General features: G+C 44.8%; 1 protein-coding gene across 1 annotated transcript in view; it reads left to right on the top strand.

The window, feature by feature from the left end:
* LOC102565252 (sodium channel protein type 5 subunit alpha) overlaps positions 1-17,009 on the top strand; it is a 309,008-nt gene that overhangs the window by 37,914 nt on the left and 254,085 nt on the right. Inside the window, exons 2-3 of the mRNA XM_059729221.1 lie at positions 14,082-14,400; positions 16,730-16,848. Coding sequence (XP_059585204.1) covers positions 14,134-14,400; positions 16,730-16,848 — 386 coding nt within the window. The 5' untranslated portion in view covers positions 14,082-14,133. The remainder of the gene's footprint in view (positions 1-14,081; positions 14,401-16,729; positions 16,849-17,009) is intronic.

Raw genomic sequence — 17,009 nt, 5'->3', positions numbered from 1 at the left:
ACATAATTAATGTTTTAAAATAGTTTTATCCATTGGCTGGCTGTTGCAGAAGTCAGTCGTGCATTAGACTTTCCCATTTCCCTTTTACTGGCGCGTGGCTGATGGCTGCTACGAAGACAGGCCATTGCCTTGTTCAGCTGAACATCAGAAGAATAAAAACTTTGTTGTTGTCCACTGCATAAGCCATAACACAGCCACATATCCCACAGGGCATGCCAGTCTTCTTTATGTGGCCCTCTCGGCAGGGCAAAGGGGCTTTAAAACAGGTGTCATTGTCCTGCATAACAGGATTGACCTGAAATGTCAGATTGAACTGGTTTGTGATAGAAAATTGGGTTTCTAACTAACTGATGGTTTTTCAGAGAAAACAGCTGCTTTCCCAGAACAATTGTGGATATAGATGTATAGATATGTATAGCTACATATAAATCTATATATATATATATCCAAAAATGTTTCTGGGAAAGCAGTTGCTTTCTGTGAAATACCATCATATAGATATATAAATCTAATATATATCGCCAAAAATAGGGAACCTCATAAGTTTAAAATTATATAAATACACACACACAATTCAAAACCTATTTTTTTCATTATTTGGCTGTTGCCCTGGAACATGTAAGAGTTATACTGCAGTTGGCTCCTTTCCCCCTTCTCTTCTAGGAGTCAGGTTGCCTATGTGGCCTACATCTCTTAGGATACACTATAGTTAGGAACTCCAATGATGCACTTCCTGCCCTTTCCAAATGAGACCATGGTGCATCCTGGGATGTACCCTACTTGCCTACAGAGCAGCATGACTTACCAAAACTACTATTCTCATGACTTTGCACAGCAGCATTTCCAAATTGAAATTTGGGTGTGGTTGGCCATTATTTTATATTAATTTTCAGTTATAATTTTTTGTTATTTCAAACTTTTGCCAATAACCTACATATGTTGTAGCCATTTCTATCTCATCTAGTGCCCCAGTCATAGGAGTCAATGTTTTGCTTTACCAGATGTTAGTTGGTATAATGGCTTCTTGGGGGCTATTCCTTAGTGCGGAAGTACACGTTTGGTGCCTGCCACCTTAAGGGATGGGAGCAGGCAGCCGGCAGGTGCAGGCCAGCCCTGATGAGGGGCCATTTTAGGTTCAAATCCATAGGGCTGGCACAGCAGTTTTGCTGCCAGCAGACGTGGAGTCATCATCTGGCTGAGCTGCTGCTTGGAACACCTTGGAGGTAAGGGAGGAGCTATGGGGAGGCAGAAGGCTCCTGGTCCTGGGCATGACTTGAAATTGCACCCTGATAGGGAAGGGCAGCCTGGTGGGACTGTACATGGCAGGACAGTCCCCAAGAAATGCCGGGCCAGTTACCTCCCTGGTGAAAGGCAAGTAGGGGTACCTCATAACCCTAGCTCCCACTCTTCAGTGGGTAATTATGAGTGTCAGGAGCCAGGCATGCCTTCAGGTACCTGAGCCCCACAGGGGTGTAAGACTCTGGAAGCCCCAGAGTAGGAGGCAGCCGAAGAGTAGCCCCAGAGAGTGGGTAGTAGAGCAGGTGTGGCCCACACAGAGTAGGGTGCTCAGTAGCAGCCTGAAGGCCTGTGCGTTAAGGGTAGGGCTGAAGAGATGGCCTGAAGAGCAGCACACAGGCCAACCCCTTTGAAATATATAGGTGTGTAAAGTTGCCCGGTGTGGGGTAGGGGCAGAGTCAGCTCAGTGTTCGGTGAATTGGCTGGTCATCATCCAGATGAGGGTCATGGAGGACCCAAGAGGCAATGCCAGGGCCAGTCAAGGAATGGGAGTAGTTAAGCCTGATAAACCTACGTGGTTGCTCAAGGGTGCAGGGCAGGTTGGGTGTGGCCCAGTGAGGGGCAGCATGCAGGAGGCCCAGTAAGAGAGTGCAGAGTGGAAGAGGCCCCAGTGAGAGGCGGGCGGTATGAGTGTGACTCTGAATGGGGTAGCGTGTGAGAGGCCCAACAGTGGACTGAGTTTGGCCTGGCTTCATGCCAGAGCTCTATGATAAACTGGATGCTATCTGTGAGGCATGGGCCACGATGTAGGGAAGGTAAGGAGCCATGGATAGTGCCCTCTGGCATCGGAGCAGTGAATGGGCAGCCCCCTGCTTCTTATATCAACTTACATCAAGTCATGGCAGGCGAGTCAGAGCAGACTGCCCTAGACAGGCAGGCAGACTGATGTGAGGCCTGGCCCCAGGGTGGTCCCCCGCCACACTTAGGCAGTGTGAATTAGAGCAGCGCAATGGATCCTCTTAAGTCAGGGCTGCCCAAAGTCTAAGCCCCCAGACGGGACACCAGCAGGGGCCAGACACCATGCAGAGAGCACTAGGCAAGTCAGGGGCTACTATACACCATACAGATTTTCCCTTCACACTGCTCCTCACAGACACCTCCCCCCCTGCCCACCGCTTCACTGGACACCTGTCATTGCTCCCTCCACCACTGTATTGTGCACCCCCTGGCAGTGCCATACCTGTGGGCATGCAGGTGCAATTCCCTCCCCCACCACTGCAGTGCATGCCTTTGCAGGCACTCTCTCCCACTGCTGCATCTGGTGCAATTCCCCTCACCCCGTCTATCTTCCTCCCTTCCCCCACCCGCCAGGCCTGGCCAGGCCCTCCACCCTCAATGGCATCCAGTCATCTCAGGGAACTGAAGTTGTGACTTAGACAATCTGTCAGTGTATTTTTTAAGAGTTTTGAACTGTTCCGAAACCACCGCTATACATCATGTAGTGGGATCATCATCAAACGTTTCTCCTTGGCAGCCTGTGTGATACATTACTTGCTCTTGCTCTCTTACTTATTGATCATTAGTCCCATAAGCACAATTAAGCAATGCTCTGCAATAGGGTTTGCACTCTTGGGATCCTAAATCCCAAAGTTACTTTTGAAAATGGAAATGTTTCCAAGGCTCCCTGTGCCTTTCCTTCACTCCTTTGAATACTGCTGCTCCCCATGAGCTCAGGTGCCCTTTCAGCATTGATTCAATTTAAATAGAAGTAAAGCTTTAAATCAACCAGGCTATCCACAGAGCACAGCAATGGGGCTGGAAGAAGGGGAGGTTGCTGCAGGGGGCTGGGAGCTGGCTGGTATTTATTGAAAAATAATTGAAAATAAGGGAAATAAAACTATTTATTATCCTCCCCATCCCACCTCCTTATCTTCAGCTACCTCATTTGCATAATAGGTTATGGTGTTATGTAATTCAGATTCAATAGCTTGTCATTCAGCACCAGGTTCCATCACAGCATTTGCATGCAGATGCAATGAACTTGTGAAATAAAGTATATATATAAATCCCAAGGGAATGACAGAAATAAAATGATTCCATCTTTTATTCTTTGACCTAAAGCTCATGCAAATTCAAGGGAAGATTTCCATCAACTCAAGTGAGCTGGAGATTGGTAGTCCAGAGTAAAGCTGGACAATGAGACACAGGTGCAGGGGGAGACAAGGGAAGTGGTTGGTCATCATCATGAAGCCAACTACCTTCTGCAGTTTCAGGTGATCTGGTAGGTATCTGGTACGGCCTGGCAGAGTCCTGGTGGCCTGTTGGAGCTGGGGAGGAGACATCCAGTGCTTCTCTGCTTTCTCTGTGCAAGTTAGAGGCCTGCCTCTCCATGCTTTCCCCTCCTCTTAAGTCTTGTGTCCTCCTCAACTCTTCCACTTCAGTTCAGTCTCTGCATGTCTCAAGTGAAATGGGGTTTATTTTATTTTGTCAAGTTTCAGTCGAACACGGGTTTGGAATTCAGTTCTTTGCTTTATTTGTCCTAATTGATAGCGGCCCTGATCCTGCACCCTGAATCCCAGACAACCCAGGATGTCGCTATGAGCTTCTGATGGTTGTTTCTGTAAGTCAATCATTTCTTCCAATGTGTGAAACATCTAATCTGCAATGAAGCAGATGAGTTTCTACCTGCAAGCTGTGGTGGATGTAGCAGGTACCATAGTTCCCTACCCCAGTCTACCTCCACAAAATAAAGACCCAACTATGGCTATACAGAATGAGGCTCTGAGCTGTTGGCAGATACAGCTATGATTAAGTTATCAGTGGTAACCATCACTCGGGAGTTATGAGGCATGTTTCATCGTTGTTTCAAAACTCCCTGAATTTGTTCAAATATTTCTTTGAAAGAACATATGCATATGTTGTGCCAAATCTGGCATATTTAATTATGTGGGTGTTCACTCCCTTGTGTGTGTCATGTAGAATTTGGCACTAAATGGTGCTATTATGATATCTTGGGGATAATTCCTGTTTGCAAGATGTCACCCATCTTCTGGGCTGAATAACTTTTGAGTGTCCCGTGATCCATTCTTTTACAAAAGTTTGCATGCTGGTGTAGCTCTACTGGTTTTTACGTGGGGAAAGAGGACTCTTAGCCCTGAATCTAAAGGCTGAATAGTTTATAGCAAGTACACTCTGAAGCCTTTCCCTGATTAATCAAAGGAGACACAAAAATCTGTTGGGCTGCAGGGAATCTTATTATTTGGAAAAACTATACAGATGTATATCAGGAACTGTGCAGTGCTGTTCCCCTCTGGCTTATTTGTATAATTCCTTTTCAGCATAATTGGAAATAACAGCACCTGCAAAGAAAGCAGCATATTTTTAGCCTGCTAAAATATATGAAGCATTTTATCATATGAGAAGAGTTACTCAGTGCCAGCACTTAATTCTAGGGATAACATTTATCATCTGCAAATACTACTTCAGTATTGGGATGAAATCCTCTGAATTCATTTCCTTTTAGCTCATGTTAGTTTTCAGAAGACTTTATCTTATCGATAAGTCAATGGTAATGTCAGAATGCAAGGATGCTAGTACAGTAGATGCCAGCAAAATTTATTAAACTGGATTTACAAGCAGATACAGTGGAGGCAGTGGAAGCTGACAAAGGGTGTGTGGGTCAGTAATTCTGAGGTTTCATTTTGCTACTGCTTTTCCTTGACATGGATATAACTAGTTTTTCTTTTCTGTACTACACATTGAAAACAAACACATTTGGTTTGAGGACAGGAGTATCACATTACTGCATTATGTGATGTTTTACAATAAGCTGGATTGCCTAGTGAGGCATGCAATGAAAGGAACCATGCCTCAGCACTGTTTCCATGACAGTGTTATTGTGGCCAATTGCTTTGATAAGGCCTGTTGTCTAAATGATCTTAGAATCACAAAATTGCAGTCATTTCAATAAGATTTTATGGGAGAGGTTCAGCGACCCCAGAGTTTGTTGAGTTTGTTTCCTCTGCGCACGAGGATTGATATGTAGGGCTATACGGCTCCAGAGATTGGTAACAGGATACAAAACCTTTCATCTGTAGGTCATTGGTTTGGATATGACACAGGACAGCAGCGACAGCACGTCATTACCATCTGTTGACTGTTCCATGGGCTATGAGAAATGAATTGGTGATATTAATTCCATTACTGGAAGGTGTTCACCCCCCCAAATACTACTACCAAAATTGTTAGTAGCCTTGTTTTCTTTGGACAGTTGTGCTGAAAGTGCAGTGTTGACAGCTTCCAGTTGCTGTTAGTGCTGCACTTGTAAAATAAGTACAGCTTACCATGAATTGGGGAACTTTTACCCAGAGTAAATTAAAATGAAGTCACCGATGGCATGCTTTCTGATTTTTAATTCATCTAAAGAGTGTGCGTGTGTGCGTGCGTGCAATTTAAAGCATTCTCTCCTGTATGTCCTCAGTTACAATAGACCACATCCTCGTCTGTTATAAATTGATGTGGCTTCATTGAAATCAGTAGAATTAGGCTGATTTACCTCAGCTGGAGACATGGCTGATAATGTGTGCTAGGAGTATGCACTAAGTTAAATCATCTTTGGCGATCCTGACTAAATTATCAACTTATGCAGAAGTAATGACTCCATTCTGTGAAATTTCCAGGCCTGTTTCACCCTTCACCTCTCTTATTCGGATTTAATTTACTTTCTAAGCATACATGGCAGCACCAACAGAAATTATTCAGTCTACACAAAATGTCAAAAGGCACCTCCATCTTAGCAATTCACAGCACTGAACAAATATGAAGATTTAAGCTTCACTGTGACTCCTGTGGATTCTAAGACCTGTTGATAATGATGCTAACGATTATTATTCTTAATTTTACTTTATGGACATTTATACACATACGTTTATCTGCTCCGATGCGCTGGAAATCCGGCTTATCGGAGCAGACTTGATTAATTGAGTCTGTGGAGTACGTGAGCTGACACGTTCAGCGCTGCATTGCATGCATTTGTATACATGACAAAATGCGCGTCTGCACTAAAAACAATGGCGGCAGTGCACTTTGAAACTAAAACACTTTTTATGTGATTTGATTTGAAAGCACACTGCTGCCATTTTCTCAGTGCTGACCTGCGTTTTGCCATTTATACAAAGGCATGCAATGCAGCGCCGGGTGCTTTTAAAAGGACCCAACACTGCATTGCATGCATGTGTGCATGCACCGTATGTGACCATCCCAAATTCCTGGGAGTAAAAACTTTATGTCACTCCACACTATCTTGGTTTCTTTTTAGTTACTAGTTTCATGTGTATATTGGTAACTTTATGCTGATGGGTTTGCAAATCAATGCCAATGCCATCCAAGCAAATAAGTCCATCAGATTCTACATTTCCCTTTCCCATTATTCCTACGTGCTTTGCACCTCTGGAGGTAGGAGAGCAGTACTCTGTGGGCCAAAAGAAAAAGCCAGAGAGACTGCATCAAGGAGAAAAAGCAAAACAAATGTGCTGTGCAGTATTAAATTATTCTATCTTCACTGATTATTTTTGTCACCAGGGTGGTTTGAAATGCAAGGCCTATATTTAGAGCTAAACATCCATTGCCCCCGCACAACCATAGGCAGTCCTGTAATATTGTGTGCTCAGTTCTTTCTAAGTTTGATCTAATATAATTCCAATGGGAATGCATCGGCCTGGTGAGGGCCAGAGACTTGTACATCCTTAGTAGTGTCTTACAGTGTGAGTGGCCCATTAAATTCCATGGGGCTAAGCACCGTGAGTTAGTGTCCTCTCCCCCGACCCAACAGACATTCTCCCGTTGGGTCGAGGGGGATCAAGCCTGCCTGTATTGGCTCCGGCCGGCAAGCAGGGGCGCTCCAGCAGTTTCCAAGGAGGCTGCCAAACCTCCACTTCCCCCCAGCTACACCTGTCAGGATACAATATGCAAATTGTGTAAGCACCCTAAGGGGTCATTGTATGAGCACGGCCCCATGTCCCTGCTCCTTCACCTGTGACCCTTTCTGCTCTCATTTGACTGATCTTAGCTACTATCATGGCTCCCACAAGTGTGATTTTTGGAGTGTCTAAAAGTCTTTAACATACTTATCTTCCCAATACCCCTGTGAAGAGAGGGAAATACATTTGCCTTTGTTTGACAGGTGGCGAATGCTGATACAGAGAAGCTAAATGACTTCTCCAAGGTCACAGAGGGAAACTATGGCAGGACATGAGCCCTGGTTTCCTGATCAGCTAACACCTTCTAGAGATCACCTTGGCTCTCATTTACGGCTCCAGATCAGAGCCGAGGGTAGCAGCACTCTGCTGTGCTGTGCTGTGCTGCGCTACCCAAGGAGCAACTTATGGGAAGGTATTACAATTGTTTGTTCCCCCTTGACTCCAAGGGCAAGTCATTTGCTTCTCTCCTTCAGCAGGTGCTCACTCCTGGGCATCCAACTTGAGTTACGGGAGCTCATGTAGGTCTGTAAGATGAGGGGTCTGAGTGTCCCTAATTATACCCCTGCTCAAGTAGGCCTTTAGGGTGAAAGTAACCCCTCAATATGCAGCCAGTGAAAGGTTCAGCACAGTGTTTTCAGGATACATGCAGGGTTTAAGTGACTCATGGGCCTTGTGCTGGTTCTCAACTTGGGGTGACCATAACCCTGTTGAGAAAAAGACCCTAAGCATCTTCAGGAAGGAGGAAAGAAGATGAAGGAACAAGATGCCCAGGGAGTACTGACCTGGTTTAGTGGCACCAAATCTTTTGGCCCTGCAGACTAGAAGAGCGGTGTAGGGCCAGTCTGGGCCAGATCCCGGGAGGGGTCAGCATGTGGAATCGGGCCCCACACGCAGGATACAGGTAATCCCTGGCCCAGCTCAGGCCAGCCTGGCCCCATGTGGTGCCGTGCTGGTATGGCCCCATTTGCTGGCATAATCTAGCACACAGAGCCATGTTTAATACAATAAACGCTCTGAAAAATTCTGCTCTTCCACGTATCTGTAGGGTTGCCCATGCATCTAGAAATTTGGCAGCAGGGGAGCAGCAATTAATGTTGTCAGTGCTCCCCTGCTGCCAAATTTTCAGGCCTATGGGGAGCCCCACTGGCCGGATGACATGGCCTTGCGGGCCAGATTCGCTCCGTAGGCCAGGAGTAGATCACTGCTGATCTATCTGAATAAGATTGTCATTAATGTTGGCAGTATTTTCTTAGCTGTCTCCTGTCACTACTATCCTGTAGGAAATAGTTGTCACAGGACTGTGACTTTGTTTATATGATCAAACCAGTCTTATCAGAACAAGCTGACGTGGTCTGTATTTAAGGAGGAGCGAGGAGTGACATCTTCCCGGCAATACCACTGCAACAGCGCGTTGCAATGCTCTTTGAAGCATCGCCCTTCAGAAATGTGCCTGATGGTAGCAGAAATATCTGGAGTATTATAGTGAAAGTGTGAAGCAGAAGAGCTATAATACTATGTCAATACACCCCCCCCGAAAACCAAAATTATTTTTCCTCTGTGATTCAGACATTGATGATTTCCCTTTTTAAGTCGCATGCTTTCTAAAAACAGATTTATCCAGACTGTTTGTAGAAGTGTGTTTCATTCATAGATTAAAAGAATGTAGGCATGGAAGAGGCCTGTTAAATCATATTCTCCATTTCCCTGATACTTTGAAGAATATTTATATAAAATGTAGCATAGTTGAGATATAATAGGTTTGACTAACATTGGGAAAGCAAAGACAAATATAAATCTTGATAAGGGATTATTAAAGAAACAGCAACAGTTGCTTTAACTGATTGCATAGCAATGTCTGTCCTAACCACTATATTTGTTAGTAACTTCTAACTTCCTTTAACCTTCTGTCTTAACTGGCATTTTAGTCCTGATCTCTGTTTAAAACTGATCTTTTTTTTCAAAAGAGGTTTGCACAAAAATGGTTTAGCCATTTTTTTTTTTAGTTTTAGGAGACTGACTGTAACCCCCCCCCAAAACAAAACTACCTTCCCTTTTATACCTTTATAATATCATCCTTGTAACTTTATTGTTTTGAACACTTATGCTGCCAGAATGGCTTGGAGTTGAACATTTCAGTAAGATCTGGTAATAGCCCTCACTGAAGTGAAGGCCTTTGAGTGTTCGGGTGAAAACTGATTTTGATGTGACCAAGTAATGACCCATTAAAACCTGAATGATGCATGTTGGCAGCAGACTTTTCATAGATTCACTCATTACATCTGTAAAGTACACCGCTGAAGAAGGAGTCACTGCGTATCTATGTGCAGCTAGCTGAGCAGTATGGAAAACACAGTGAAAGGGTGGAAGGCTTTGATGCAGGGAAACTCTTGCCTTAACCCTGAATTTCTTGCAAGGCATCAAGAAGTTCTTCTACACAGTTGGCCTTCAGTCTTCTTCTGCATAGATGGCCTACAGTCACTTCCCCCCACCTCTGAGCTTGGACCCACAACACACTTGGGCTGTTGGGCTTGATTCTCCGCTCTCTTCAGTCTCATACTGATGTTGCTTCAACAGAGAAACTCCTGATATTCGCCAGAGGAGGATTAAACTCCTTATGTAGCCATTGCTACTTGTGCTGTGTGAGTGCCAGTGCCACTATAACACGCATGAGTGGGTAATCCTGAGCTGGTAGCATTCAGAATCCATTTCACCCAGGGGAAAGGAAATAAAAGTCTGCAGAGAATCCAGCCCACTTGAACTTCACTCTGAATGTATTCCTCTCTTCTGACTTCTCCAAACGTAAGCTTAAATGAAAGTAGGTGCAGGAAGAAGATGGGTAGAATTTGGTGTCTGAAATCTGTGCCACCTTCTACCCATCATCATGGGCCTCTACACTGATTCTTAAAGATCTCTGCAACTACCTAGAGCCAAGTCAAAAGAAAGAACATTTTCCCCTGCACATGGTAAATTTTTTTCAAGGTTTGAAGATCCTTCACGTGGTGGGTTTGAGGATGCCCTACCTTCCCTAAGCTATTCTGAATTAGTTATTTCAGGGCAGAACTACTTTTCTCTCTGTTCTGCACAGGCTCTTGAGAGGGATAATGGTTGTAGCCATGTCAGTCTAAAAAGCCAAAGCAGTCACTGTGGTAGAGTCGATATCTTTTACTAAAACAACTAGATAATTGCAAAAAAAAATATCTTTATTTGCAAGCTTTGGGGCTCTCACACCCTTTCTCGGGCAAAGGAGAATGCAAAGATTGTAAAATTGAGATGCATTTGAACAGATGGATTGAGACCCTGCTCACAGGATCATGAGGCTCAGGATGACTTCTGTTTTAGAAGACTGCTTAAGTATCCCCCCAAGATGTCCTTTTGGGGTTCCCATCACCTAACTGCATAAGGATGGAAGCTAGAGCCCTGCAAGCGATCCCATGGTGGGTGCCCCTCGTACGAAGAAGCCTTACGGGAAGATGTTCTGAAATTGTGTGACCTGTTTCTGGTCTCTCCTTTCTTCTCAGCTCTGGACACAGTTCCTTTGCATGGTGCCCACCAGCTCCTTCAACACTGAGAAGGGCTGGTGGGAGCTATCAGGCACTCCGTTTACCTGGTTTTGAACCTTTTAGCCAAGTTCCCTTTGTTGTTTTGTTATTTGTTGTCTTCCATAATCATTTGCAGCCCTGGCCCTTTGGCCTTCTTCCCCCTACAGATAGGAATCCCCCGATTGGCAAATCTTCCCAAATGGATGTCTGCATCCATGGGTATTGCCAGCCCAAGTGCTTTATTGAGGGAACAATAGTCCCCAGATTTAATTCAGCTTCTTCAGTAACTTAGCACATGTTGGCAGCTTACCTCAATCAGGATCTTCTCAAGAGCATCCCTCTATCCTGCTAGCTCCCACTGACATGTCCAAACCTGGAAATATTCTGGCAAGGCTTCTTCCTTTGTGGATGATCTTAAGACCTAAGGTTCCAGTGTGCTTTCCAGTGACTTTATATCCAGAGGTGACCTCAGAGCAGCCTCACTGGCATATTGTGGGGGCATGTAGGTAGGAGCAGCTGGACAGGGTGTGGATTTGCCCCCAGGTTGATCAACAGAAATCTCAGGCTGTCGTCCTAAGCCCACTCCAGATCTAGTTAGCTTCTGGACTCTAGCTCCTGACTCTGCCTTATCTTCAGAGTCATACCTCCTAGCTTTAGTCCTAACCTCTGAACTCGGCTGCCCGCGCTCCAGCCATTATAGCAGCGCCCCATCTGTACTAGGCGATCTGTACTTAGTCACTGATTTGTGTTGTTTCCTTTGCTGATCGCTTAAGATAGGTTTCACTGTATGCAGAAAAGAAGATTCGCCTGGCCCCCTCCTCGTGATGATGGCAAGTTTAGGAAATAACATGGCATTTGTGTGCGGCTGTGGTGCTGAGTCACCGAACAATGAAAGTGCAAGAAAATGCATTTCTCTTCTGAAAGGTTTGTAATTTCCTGTTGTTCATGAGGAAGGTGCTATAAAGAGGGAAAGAAGTTGAGAGAACAAAAGCAAGGTATAAATAAAGAAGCGCACAGAGTATAAGAAATTTTGCCTAGTTTATTTTACCTCCACTTGTTCGGAGGCTGACATGTGAAGCTGTGGTACAAGTTGGGCAGAGCAGAGGCTCTCTGACACTGTCTTTCGAAGGCTCCAGCAAAGGTTTGACTCAACAAGGTCTCCACTCCTAACAGGCCTCCCTCCCCCTTAAGCCCGCAGTCTCCTTAGTTTAATGAGGTCTCAGTGTCCACATTTTCCCCTTCCCTCTCTCTTCCTGGAAGACAGTGCTAGGCTCAGTGGGCCTGCCAGAAATATAATGAGCAAGGAGTTTCAAAGCCCTTGCAGACTCTACCTGGAAGATGGTAATTCAAATAATACATCCTCCAGGGAGCAGTAAGGGGTCAAGTAACTGGTACACATACCAAAGCAGTGAAATAGGGTACACGTGCATGGGCATCTAGGTGGTAACTAGTGACTCGTTTTTTTATGCAGTCATAATCTGATTGGTTTCTATAGTTATTCAATGGGTAACAAAGATTTAAAAGATGCGATTGTTCAATCACACTTCAGATGTGTAGCCCTGTGCACTTCTCTTGCCAGCCAGTTTGATCAGCTGGCTCACAGTGATTAAAGGCTCTCTGGTTATACTCGCTGTGTCATTTTTTTAAGCTTAATATGTACTGCATGCAGCAAGCCAGGGTCGAACCATGTGGGGCCAGGGGCTGGCCAATCCAGCCACCCATAACAACATACAGGACCGTGCAAGCTATTGCCACGTGATATGCTGTGATCGATGACAATCTAATAATTCATCTTTGAGCGAGCTCAAAACAGGAAAAACAACCGCTGTTTGAAAGAGTACTTCACTCGGATAAATTGAGTCATTAAATACACTGGTTGTCATACAGGGGCCAGTTAAAGCTTCGCTTGCTAACAAAAATGCTGTCATCACAGAGCTTAATAGAAGCAAACTATGTGGACATGTCCACTGGAAGTAGACAAATGCTATTTGAAAGCATAGAAAAATCCTTCTGCCTGAACAAAGAAATGTAACCAATGCAATGGTACTGCCCACCTCAAAACCTGTGTCAAGTTTGTCCATCATTGGATTGGATATGAATTTGCTGAGAATGATTTTAACACTGCAGGGGCAAAAAACATATTTGTCTTTTGCTTAGCATGTACTTAATTGATGCACCTTGGACAGTGATGATTATCCTTGCCGGCAAAAACTCTTGTGCAAAGGGCCTCTTGTGCATGATCCCTTATGTCCCTCATACGCCTTCAAAACAGGACTTCAGTGAGACTTAAGTGGAGGATAGGCCTTCTGCAGCCTGCTGGCACAGGGATCATTGTCACCCCAGTTTTCTAAAGGTAAATGTAGTCTTTAATTCCTTTTAACAGCTCATTGTGCATTTTTATGGGCCGATTAATGAGGTCATTGCTCTTCGGTTGTGGGTTTTGCATTCACAATTCATTTCTAGATGTTAAAATAAATACAAGATCTCCCCACACCACTTGCTCTCCATTATGGCCAGACTTGGGAGCATTGACAGGGAAGCACGCTCATGCCAAGATGTTTGGTGCTGGGTCCTGACAGTTCAATTGAATATCTAAACAGAAGTTGCTCGATTTTCAGAAGAACTGAATTTGAAGTTTTTGTTGCTCGGCACCTTGGAAAATTGCTCCTCTTTTATTAAGGGGTCCAAATACAGACTGAGGTGCCAGAGCTGAGGAGGAACATGATGGTATTCAGGAGGAAATATGCAGCTGCTTCGGTCACTGACACACATGTAAGAGGTGGCCCCCTCCCCTCCCTACGAGACAACTGACTTATTAAAAAGATATTATACAGACTTAGGGCAGAGATGTTTAAGAGCATTTAAAGTGATTTAGGAGTCTAACCTGACATTTCAAAGGTGAATTAGGAGTCTAAATCTCATTGACTTTCAATAAGACTGGGTTCCTAGGTGCCTAAATCACTTTTTGGAAGTGGTTTTCAGGGAAGTTAAAGGAAGTTAAAAGGTAACAGGGGCATTTCCTGCAGAACAGCTAATGTTGGCAACTGTATCTGCTGCTACCCTTCAGTAAGTAAAAGTGAATCTGGGATGTGCCTGGATTAAATGGGTCTAAGTTGTCCCGGTTTAGCTTTCTTTTCCTGCAAGGCAGCTGTGGACACACACTTGAATGGTTACGGTGAAGCGGCTCTTCTCTGGTAGGTGTTTGCCTCCTGTTAACTCGCTTGAATTTGTCTGCGTTCGTGGGTTTCTAACAAAGGAAGACATATGAAGTGTTTGTATGCTGGTTTATCAGTCTGACAGTCGCCTATTGTGATACCTTTTGTTTCAGTTGTTTCCACTACTTGGAATAAAGACCAGTACAGGAGAAGCAGGATGAAAATATGGCCGACTTCTTGTTACCACCGGGTACTAACAGCTTCCACCGGTTCACGCCTGAATCCTTGGCTGCTATTGAGAAGCGTATTGAGGAGAGACACACAAGGACCTCCAAGCAGGAGAACAAGGAACAGGTGGGAGAGGAAGAAAAGCCTCGACCTCAAATTGACTTACAGGCTTGCAAAAAGCTGCCTGAACTCTATGGGAATCTTCCCCCAGAGCTCATTGGGGAACCGCTGGAGGATCTCGACTCTTACTACAGCGATCACAAGGTGGGGAGTGTTCTGCCTCTTTACCTTTGTTTAAGATGAGAAATGGTTGCTGGTGAGAACTCTGACTTTCATCCTTCCTTGCACAGTGGTCGGTAAAAATGATTTCTTCTGGTTTAAAGATCGGAGAGCTAATATGGACAGAATTTCCAGTGAATAAGCAGCAGGGTATAGCAGGCTAAAAGCTTGATTATGAGTTGCAGAGGTCAACTAACAGTGAATACAGCTCTATATTGATGCACAGGAGCAGAATATGAGTTGAGCTGAGTGGGCTTGTAGGTTTTATCTCTTGTGTGATATTCACTGCAGCACCTAGACTCTTGGAAAGGTTCTGTGCATTGCTTAAGCAATATTTATACAGCCTTGTTTTAAGGGTATATATGGAGCACTGAGCTGGAGCTCTGCACAGGAATGAGCACCATCTGCCTAGCTTAAGATGGACCCATGCAAGCCTTTCCTGAAGAGGGAAATTCAGCTCTGCTGAGAGCCACAATAAGCCCAGATGCCTCTTAGTCTCATATAAGTTGTCGAAACAGTGCTCGTACGTGATGTAAGTGGTGCAGTGTGCCAGCTCCCTGCACAAGGGCGAACTTCATCCCAGAGCAAGTGTCACCTCATGAGAATCATGTGTGGTTGGACCAAAGCCATCGTGCTACAAACAGTTTCTCTCCAAAGACTGTTGACAGCACAGTGGCATTGCTCGCTTACTACACTTTGTTTTCCTGTGTGCCAAGCATTTGGCAATGTGAGGAAAGAACTGGATGCAAGCACTTCTTCTTAGACAAGCCCCAGTCCTTTTGGGTGCAAGGGAGTGGTGTGCTCTTGTCTCTGTTTCGACTCTAATCCCATAGATTAAGTTCTTGCATCTTTCCCTGCTGGCGTTTTCATGAGCATGTTTTGAAATGTAAACAGCAAAAGTAACCCCAGGTCAATGGACTTGAAGAAGTAGGTGCTTTATTTGGGGGCACAGACCCATGAAATAGTTACCACCAGGTAACAGTGGCGAGAATTTATTGTGCATCAGCTGCTCTTCAGAAATTGCCTGTGTGCCTGCTTTTACCCTGCAGAAAATAAAGGCTAAGACATAGGAGCTTAGCTGTCAGTGCAAGAAGAGTAAGCTTTTATTCACTGCAGAGTAAGCCTGCATGCACATAGGCGGCTGTCATAGGTGTGATGCAGTCAGTCCATGGCCCTTTTACTTTGTGGTAACCAAGTTGTGCCCTTATATTTGCCGGGCCTGGACACATGGTAACACTAATGTATGTTGGTTTTGTACATTGGCATAATGAGATCAAGGATGGGTACGTGACCATCAAGGTGACTGCCACAGTAGGTGCTAATAGAGCATCATGCTATTAAGTGGGAGGGAGATTAGGTAATAGCCTGTTTACTTTAAGCAAATGGCTACGGGGAGGGGGGATTACTGCAGACATGTGGTGTTTATATGATAGGTGTAAGTCATACTGGTGTATTTGTACTGTGCTTATTCCACTGGCAGCTCTACACCAGAATCCAGTGTAGGCCTATACATCACGTGCTCGCTTCTCAGGCGTAAAAGCAGGTTACACCAATGTAAACATGTTGCACGTCACAAAAATCAAACCATGAATACCTATAGCTATGTTGCTTTTGCCTGGAGATGCTGGATTTTAGTCTGGAAGATCAGAGGGGCAGATTGTTAATGGGTGAATTGCAAAGTTACTTGTAGTTCACTTTTGAAAAGCCTGGTCCTGCTGCTGCAGTGAGTGGGTCAGCCCCTCTAGGCAGAGGTAAGGTATTGTAGGGGCTGCTCTAAATGCAGTTGGGCAAATTGCCAGTGTCCCGGTATTGCCCAAAACTACAGTCCCCTGACTGGTTTGACTTAGAGTCACCTCATCCATACGGCTTGCCTCCAAACCATTTACATTGTGGAAGCACCTGAGTGCCATTTATATATAGGTTGAGGCCATCTCTGCCCCAAACAATGTGCAAACTAAAGCCAGGGCAAAACGTGTAGATGAGACAAATGCGGGAAATCGGTGTGAAGGAGATGGGGTAAGAAAGCCAAAAGATGGAGGGAGAGGAATCTGCCTTGAGCAGCGGGGAGGCAGCAGCTCAAAGATCTGTGACAAAGGATATTTGAAGCACTGCTTATGGGGGTGAGGAGCGCTCTACCGCTGGGAATGATTTGGGAGGAAAACTGGTCGTAGGGTGAAAAGGGACCTTTTGCAGCTGGGCGAGCATTGAGAAGGATGTTTGGGGCATACAAAAGGAGGGAATTTGCATGTGGGAGGTGGCCTGGGGCACAAGTGCAATCACTAAATGTTCTCCTATTTCCTATTTTGTTTTCCAGACATTTATAGTACTGAACAAAGGGAAGACAATCTTTCGATTTAGTGCCACTCCTGCCATGTATATACTTAGCCCTTTCCATCCCATCAGAAGAGCAGCAATTAAAATTTTGGTACATTCATATCCTTTCAGTTGATTTCTCTCCTTCTGTGCCTTTATTAAAGCTGATATGGGTAGGAAATTAATTGTTTTTATCCAGCTCTTCTAACGCTTCAATGCTTGCTTGCGTTTACCACCAGCTTAACCAGGAGGGTACGTTCTTTTTTTTTTTCCTGTAGCGA

Source organism: Alligator mississippiensis, chromosome 5 (genome assembly GCF_030867095.1).
Source record: "Alligator mississippiensis isolate rAllMis1 chromosome 5, rAllMis1, whole genome shotgun sequence".
NCBI classification, from domain to species: domain Eukaryota; kingdom Metazoa; phylum Chordata; order Crocodylia; family Alligatoridae; genus Alligator; species Alligator mississippiensis.
Note: the sequence above shows the minus strand (reverse complement) of the source record. Positions and strands in the feature narration are given on the sequence as shown.